At 39.4% G+C, this 7,909-nt stretch overlaps 1 protein-coding gene across 2 annotated transcripts; it reads right to left on the bottom strand.

The window, feature by feature from the left end:
- Positions 1-1,388: 1,388 nt before the first annotated feature.
- Positions 1,389-7,786, bottom strand: cbln12 (cerebellin 12). 2 transcript variants are annotated; one of them, XM_057333752.1, is made up of 4 exons: positions 4,216-4,348; positions 2,543-3,111; positions 2,361-2,480; positions 1,389-2,281 (listed from the first exon to the last, which is right to left on the bottom strand). In XM_057333752.1, the coding sequence occupies exons 2-4, from the start codon at positions 2,831-2,833 to the stop codon at positions 2,084-2,086; spliced, it is 609 nt and encodes a 202-aa protein (XP_057189735.1). In that variant the 5' UTR covers positions 2,834-3,111; positions 4,216-4,348; the 3' UTR covers positions 1,389-2,083. The 2 variants fall into 2 exon arrangements, 1 of the variants encoding a protein (XP_057189735.1); XR_008962952.1 differs by lacking the exons at positions 1,389-2,281; positions 2,361-2,480 and adding an exon at positions 7,258-7,786 and having other exon boundaries at positions 2,701-3,111; positions 4,216-6,796.
- Positions 7,787-7,909: the final 123 nt, after the last annotated feature.

Below are 7,909 nucleotides of genomic sequence, written 5' to 3'. Positions count from 1 at the left end.
AAGTAAAATACACAGATTTATAAGAGGTCAATTTGAAAATTGAAATTTCACCATAGGCATAGAATCCAATGTGGCTTTACATTTGAGGACGTTTATAATGGGCCTAAAAATCACATTATTCGTTAGTACTGCCTCGTTTTTAAACGTTTGGATATTTTATTTGAGTGTTCCCTTTTAATAAGTTATCAGTGCAATTGTTGTCTCTCCACATTTACTGCATTTGACATTGAATTTGTTTTGTCATGGCTGCAAGAACAAGACATACAATTAAGTTCATTGCCACCAGTGTTGGGTGTAACTAGTTACTAAGTAATTAATTACTGTAATTTAATTACTTGTCCCTTGAAAAATTAAAGTAAGGGATTACTCTTATTTTTTTGCTGTAATTGAATTACAGTTACTTCTGATGTAATTGAGCTAAATACTGTGTAATATATTCAAAAGTGGAAATGTATGTTTTAATGTATAATTCTAACATTTGTATAATTTGCTCATTTAATAAGAATAATTTATGTAGTTATTTATTATTTATTTGAATGAATTAAACAAGCCGTTTTATGTCTATACTTGAATCAATTCTAATCAAGGTTGATATAGGATATAGAAAGTAATTAGTAATAAGTAATTAAATACTTTTTGGAGAGAGTATATTTGTACAGTAATCTAATTACACTTTTGAATATGTAATTAGTAACTAGTATTACTTACCCAACACTGATTGCCACACAGTCAATCATTTACATGAAATAAAAAAATAATTTTATATTTTTGGGTTAACAAATATTTCTGTACCCTAGTTAATGATAAAAAAGTCACCATAAATATATATCCATATTTCTTAATTTGAACAAAAAAAGGCTTTTTAAATAATTTTCTTACGAGACACTTTTTCAAAATAATGTTTTTAAACACACTAGATGAATAAATGAATGAATAGTTAACATGACCGATTTTTTTGTTCTTTGTGGGTGACTCCCATTATCTCCTTTTATGTCTTGCCTGCAGTTGGTTCCTCACATTTCTCTCCTGCACGTGTGAATAAGTGTGCGTGTGTCTTTAAAGCAATGCAGCGTACTTTATTGATTGTGACAGGCCGCCCATGATCCATAGGAGTCCAATGTATTCTTGCACGTCTGCTTGCCAAAAGCCCCATCTGCCTTTGCTCGACCGGTGGCACTGTAGTTCGTATCCGTTATCCATTACGCCTATGCTGCTATCTGTGATGATTTCTGCTTCATGTTGCCAGCTCTGATGCTGAGCGCTATATTTACAATCAGCTGCTGTTATAGGTGAAACGCACCATTCAGACAGCAGAGGGACCAGAAAAGAGTGAATCTTCTTCAAGGGACTGAGAATGTTGCCGGCATACAACACAGAAAATATTTGAGTTTAGTTAAGAGATTACCTTTAATAATGAGACTTTACACAGTTGAGAATATACACACGTAGCTCAGAAAGCAGGCAAACACGAGCAAAGAAAGAATTCAGACATTTAAAGGAGCAGTTCACCTTCAAAATGAAAATTCTGTCATCATTTACTCACCCTCTTGTCATTTCAAACCTGCATTGAAGGATGTTGGTAACAGCACAGCCCCTCATTCACTTACCAATGCAAGTTAACAACATTCTTCAAAATATCTTCTTTTGTGTTCTGCGGAAGAAAGTCATGCAGGTTTGAAATGAGTAAATGATGACAGGATTTTCATTTTGAAGGCGAACTACTCCTTTAAAGCGATTACAAGTTCACGAAATGAAATCGTTTCAAATCTAGTATTACTTATGGGGCAGTCTCACTGTATTCAAAGATCAACGTTTAGGTCAACCATACATGTTAGCATACAGACCTAGAAAAAAATGATTCTGACAGTTCCGAACCATAACATCAATTTTCATTTCGAACTATAACATGTTCATTCTGTTTTCTCACATTTGGATTAATAAAGGCATAAAAGAACATATTTAAGATATAGATAGATTTCTCATTTTGTGGTATCCGTTTTCCCATCACTCATTTTCTCCGTAGTGCAACTTCAGAGAGCAGGTCACCCCGTCTCGCCTCTCAGCTCATTCGCGTCATCGCTCTTCACAACGGGAAGACCAGGAAGCCCGAAAAGGTGGAGTACTTCCAGCCTCCCATTAAGTTGCCTCTCTCTAGTTTGAGGTAAACCTTGTCCCCTCTCTCCATGATCACAAGCCCGGCGTTAGTGGCCGCCTCCCGTGTCACATCCTGATCTCCAGCAAAAGCGGAGATCGTTGGCCATCCATTCAGCATTAAACTCACCTGTGATGTGGAAATATTCTGAGTGACCTCTCGGTACGAACACATTTACAGTTGATCATGTCACGTACTGAATCTGTACCTGTATGGTTTGTCTGTTGTACGCCTTCACCACGTGGAAATTGAAGCTGTACACCCCTCGGCGTGGAGCGAGAAAGATGCTGCTCTCCTGGTCAAAGTGACTACCCACGTTCACCAAGATCTGACAAAAACACGCGGATTAAACAGATATGCACTGAAGATCATGAGAAAAAGGTAACCCACCTGGTCGAAGTAGATGATCATGGTGCGGTTGCTCATATCTGTGGGCTCATGGTTAGTTTGGCGTGTGGCGGAGAAGGCCACGCGGCCGGTACCTGAACGCACTGACATACCCAGTGCATTTCCCGCTGGCTCCGAGGAGGGCGTCGAGTCACAGACCACCAGACATTTGCCCTCCAGCACTATGGGCTCCGTGTCGTTTTGTCCTCGCACCACTAGGGGACCCATTAGAATCAGTAGACACCCTATCAACCCAACAAGAAACCTACTAGAGCCGGGCGACATTGTCTTCATTATTTCTTCTGATGTCTTCACTAACACGAGGGACAAATGATTCTTCTGCAAATTCTTCCAATAATTATCCTGCGGCGTTACGGACGACCATCAAAGTACCCGATGTCCTTGTTTGCTCCGTTCACCTTCGCTTTCTCTTTTTACCTCGCCCGCTCGACTGTCACGGCTTTATGATGAAGATCTACTTCTCTGTCTGTTAAATTGGCTGTGGGGGACCGGAGGCAAGGACGTGTAGAGGTTTCTCATCAATCTGAAAAAAATCCATCATCGTTGCCAACCTGTGAGAAGAGAGAGAGCAGGTAAGAGGAAGTCCATCAGGATGTTCGGCCAACAGGTATGCTGCTGCGGGGGAGGAGGAAGAGGAGCAGTGAGGGATGAAGATCATGAGGTAACAGTTTGGATCTCTTTCAGCTGAAGGGAGCGGCGTCCAGGAGCGAGTGCGAACAAGAGAGAGAAAAAAGAACAACTCCACTGAGAGACCATCTGTCTGTAACACGCTTTCACTTCCCTCCTGACGCTCCACGACACGCAGGACACTCTTCACTACACGGACACTCTGCTTATCGGCCAAACCTCCTCTCTCTCTCTCCTCGGTGTCTTGGCACGGTACGATGGACAATAATATGCCTTCAAACCAAAAATATCTCTCTCGCAATTTATAAACATTTATCAAATGTGTAATACACCGATGCTCAATCGTAATTGTCATTTTAAAGTGATACGTCACCCAAACACGAACATTCTGTCATCATTTACTCACCTTCGAGTTGTTCCAAATCTGTATAAATGTCTGATGAACCCAGAGAAAGATATTTGGAAGAATGCGTATAACCGGACAGATTTTGCCCCACATTGACTCCCATTGTAGGAAATAATACAACGGTGGTCAAAAGTGCCCCAGAACGTGTCCTACATTCTTCAAAATATTTCCACAAGTAATTTTTCCTACTGTGGGAGTCAATGGGGGGCGAGATCTCTCTGGTTATAAGCATTCTTCCAAATATCTTTCTCTGCGTTCATCAGAACAAAGAAATGTTTACATTACAAACTCGAAGGCGAGTAAATTATATGAAGTATCCCTTTAAACTGTTTTCAATTCATGTTTATAGGGTTCTACTGCTGGTTTTGAGTTGAACTTCACTTTTAACAACATCTTTTTCTATTCAGTCTTTCCACCCAACACAACATCCACGATAGCGTTCATAAAAAGCATACTGACGTTTATCTCAAGTATGTTATAATGAAGCGTTAAGAAATATCTGCAGATGAAAAACTACAAATCACTAAACAACTTTCCACTGAAGCGTCCTCCCTTGTGAATAACACGAGATGAAATGCAGAAGTTTTCAAGCTTTCTGTAGAAACATGAAAAGCAAAATCACCTGATTTAGTATAGGACGTCCTTCGGTTTCTCTGTGAAATGATGTGAAGTGTCAGACCAGAGCTGGGGTAGGAAGAATCTAACAGCTAACAGATCTTCCTTCTCATCCCGTCTCCCGAAGACACTCCCCTCCCCGCTCGACCGACTTTACTTACCCCTCTCTCTCTCTCTCTCTAATAATGTCATCAATGTAACCACTTTTGGCACAAACACCACAGCACAATTACATTTACAGCAATCCACGACAGGTCCTATGACAATATCTGAAGTCTCACAATTATAAAAAGATGTTTTTATTTTCTGAAAACGTACATCACAACACAATGAAAGTAGCATATGTGCAACTATAAAACGAATACTTGAGCCTTCCTTTTTGAGGAAGGTTTTACATGGTTGTATAGGATACTGATGTTTCATTTGTTCCTCGTTGACTTAACACTGCACAGGTGTTGTGATTGATTCCAAAAGAACACACATACTTAAAAGTCATTTGGGATAAAAGCATCTGCAAGTGTGTAAATATAATATCGCTGCTGTCCTTCTGAAACCTTGTCACTTCATATTTTGTGATTACATTTTTTTGCTATATCATTATTATTAGTCGCCATGTTTCTCGCTGGGTTTTGCAAATGTCTAATGGAAAAAAGTATTAAAAAGTGCTCATCAACACGGTATTTAAGTAAGGGATAATATACAGGCAGCTGGTTGTTATCGCAGAAATAAGCCCTGAGAGTGTCACAATAACAGCCGGCTTATACCGCTTATTACACGGCTAAAAAATAGACATGAAATGTGAAATCTTTTATTAGCTCATTTTTACCGAATGCAGACTTTCGGTTTTAAGGTAAGAAACGAAGTTCAAATGTCAAGAACAGGCAATTTGGTTTAAAGGGGCCGTGCAACGGTGTGTCGTGCATTCTGACTTCTTTACACTGTTAAACGTGCTGTCTTCTCATGCTTAACATGGTCAACTTGTCAAAAAACGAGTGGGCGTATTACGTAGTACTTCTGTGCTCGATACACTCTCCCAGCGATCGTACACGTTTCGGAAAGTTTTTTTCGTAGTATAAAACTGTTTCGTAACAATTTTTCTTAGTCCCTTATTGGACAATTCTCCCAAAAAAGCACGCGGCAGCAAGGAGAGCAGAAGAAGGAGCATGCGCAGACATCACTTTCACTTGTGTGCAGGAGAGAGAGAGAGTGAAGTTCAGGTGTTTGTTTGTTCACTGCATTTGGGTGATGGATGTTATATAAACGGTGGATATAACGCTGGATTTGGAGATGGTTTGAAACTGATATATGGAGCCGTCCCAGCGCTAAAAGATGCCGGACATGAACCGCATGCGGTGAGTGAAACTGATGTCTGTGTTTTGTTGGCAATGGGTGCGCACGTGCTTTAGTTCAGCCTACCCCTCCCCCCCACACGCGCCGTATGCTTTCGGAAATAATCGTACAGCTGTATCTCTCTTTTATAAATGTGATCAAACTAAATACTCTTCGAAGATACGAAGTATGCAATATTACTGTACAGGTACTCAAGATTAATATGAGATTGACAGAAACCCCGTGTGTTAGGGCCGCTTTAATCATTTGTAAATATAACGTCATATATGTTATTAAAAGACATATTTATATTTAATTTGTCAAAAAAACCTATCAAAAAGATTTGCTGCATCCAGGTTACCACCGTGTGTTATCAGTTTTGAGCAGTTGTAATCTGGCAGTAACGAACCTGCAAATGTTGCGACTGGCCAATCAGAATCAAGCATTCCAACGGCCGTGTAATAATTATTTAGAAAGTGTAGTGTTTTATTCATTCCCTGAAAAACAGCAAACTTGGACATCTGAGGTTTCGTAAGGACAGCAATGATATAGGTAGCCTACACTGTAAAAAAAATCCGTAAAAAAAACGGAAATTTTCTGTTAACTGGAAAAACAGAAATATACCGTAAATATTTTTTTTCTGTAAAATAATAGGATGCAAGGATATATATTAAACAGTTTTCCCCATTTTTCTTGTAAATGTGTTGTCATGTTCTATAATTTTATAGTTTTTGTCCGTATTTCAAAAATAAACTGTAAAACAAAGAAATCTTGTTTAAAAAAAATGACATTTTCTGGCAGTTGGGACACAGCTGGGGCGCCAGAAATAAACTGTAGAATAACCGATTTTCCCTGTAAAATTATACTTTCCCCCTGTTTTTCTTGTAATTTTACGTTTTTTACCGTATTTCAAAAAATACATAAAAAATCATAAAAACATTTTACGGGGAAAATCTGTAAAAACATAACAGAAAAGTCTAGTCTAGTCATATTTTCTTGAGGATGGTGACCCTGCTGTTCAGTTCTGGTTTGTAGAGGCCAAAGCCCAGGCAGACGGGCTGTGTGAAGGTGGTGCTGAACTTGTGCAGGGCGAGGAGGGTGGATGAAGGCCCCACCTCTGAGAAAGTGATGGAGCCGGAATCATAGTCCAGGGAAACTGCCAAGTGCTTGCCAGACATTATTGTGGAAAGGCGAGTTTTCTTTCGGTTGTGCCAGGCAGCGAGTTTCCTGTCATGCTGCTGTGTGAGACTCCAGGATATCTGATTTAGTAAGATAATGAAACCCCACAGACAATCAATACGCCTCAAAATGATATTCCCTGATGGAGAAACCATCACTGAAATTCTAATGGACTTAATGGTCATAAAGGGAGTTGTATTTGGAAAGTATAACGGTCTCATGTGGGTCTCTTCTGATAATGTGTTTTGGGTTCTGTCGGTGGCATGTTATCTGGTGGATGTGAACCAATAGGACACAATTAAATCCTACTGGAATAAGGTCCAAAACACACTACATAAAGGAATTTTTAATGGTTTCTTGGATAAAGCTGATGGCAGATGATCATCTGAATTGGTATGGTTTCTTCAGTAATATGGTTTTTAGTAAACAATTTCTAAAAACATTTAAAGACACTTGAAAAGTTCATTTGCAAATACAAGTGCAGTTGGGATGTTTCGATGAAGTAATGATAACACAAACACTGTATAATAATACACTGTACCTTGTTGCAGCCGAACGCTGTCCCCTCCTTGGCTTTCCTCGCTATGCTGTGGTAGGTCACTGCTATATCCCAGAAACCCTCCACCTCCAGCTCCCAGTAGTGCGTTCCTGAAGAAAACATCTGACAGGAGATCACCTGACACCAGTGGTCGAAGCGGTCAGGATGCTCAGGGACAGACAAGCGCTTTTGCAGCCTCGTCACTGATCGCAGATGATCAGAAACATTTAGTAGAGGATGGGCTGAGTTTCTGTCCATTATTAAAGGGCTACTTACTATAAAAAAACATCAAACAGGAGAACCTGCCATTAGGACTTGAGCCACTAGATGGCACTACTGGACAAGGCACGTGAATAAATAACGCACCAAACACAGGATTTACAGTTCTGCAAGAGTTCCCTACACTGCAAAAAATGACTTTCTTACTTCGTATTTTATGTCTAAATGTACGGTACAAATGTCTAAACATTCTTGAATCAAGATGCATTTTCTTGATGAGCAAAATGACCTGTCTTGTTTTTAGACAAAGAATATGAAATTTCAATGAATTTGTGCTTAAAACAAGCAAACGAAATCTGCCAATGGGGTAAGAAAGATAATCTTGAATTAAGGTTTAGCTTTTTCTTAGTCACTCAATTCAAGATTATTTTTCTTA

The sequence above is a fragment of the Triplophysa rosa genome, linkage group LG5 (assembly GCF_024868665.1).
Source record: "Triplophysa rosa linkage group LG5, Trosa_1v2, whole genome shotgun sequence".
Taxonomy (NCBI): domain Eukaryota; kingdom Metazoa; phylum Chordata; class Actinopteri; order Cypriniformes; family Nemacheilidae; genus Triplophysa; species Triplophysa rosa.
The sequence above is the reverse complement of the archived record's forward strand: the minus strand, read 5'-3'. Positions and strand labels throughout refer to the sequence as shown.

Bases quoted from the DNA above. Each gene is read 5' to 3' on its own strand.
- cbln12 (XM_057333752.1), bottom strand. From the start codon at position 2,833: ATGAAGACAATGTCGCCCGGCTCTAGTAGGTTTCTTGTTGGGTTGATA. The intron at 2,481-2,542 runs GTGGGTTACCTT...TGTTTTTGTCAG, and splicing joins TGATCATCTACTTCGACCAG to ATCTTGGTGAACGTGGGTAG. The intron at 2,282-2,360 runs GTACAGATTCAG...TCCACATCACAG, and splicing joins ACAACAGACAAACCATACAG to GTGAGTTTAATGCTGAATGG.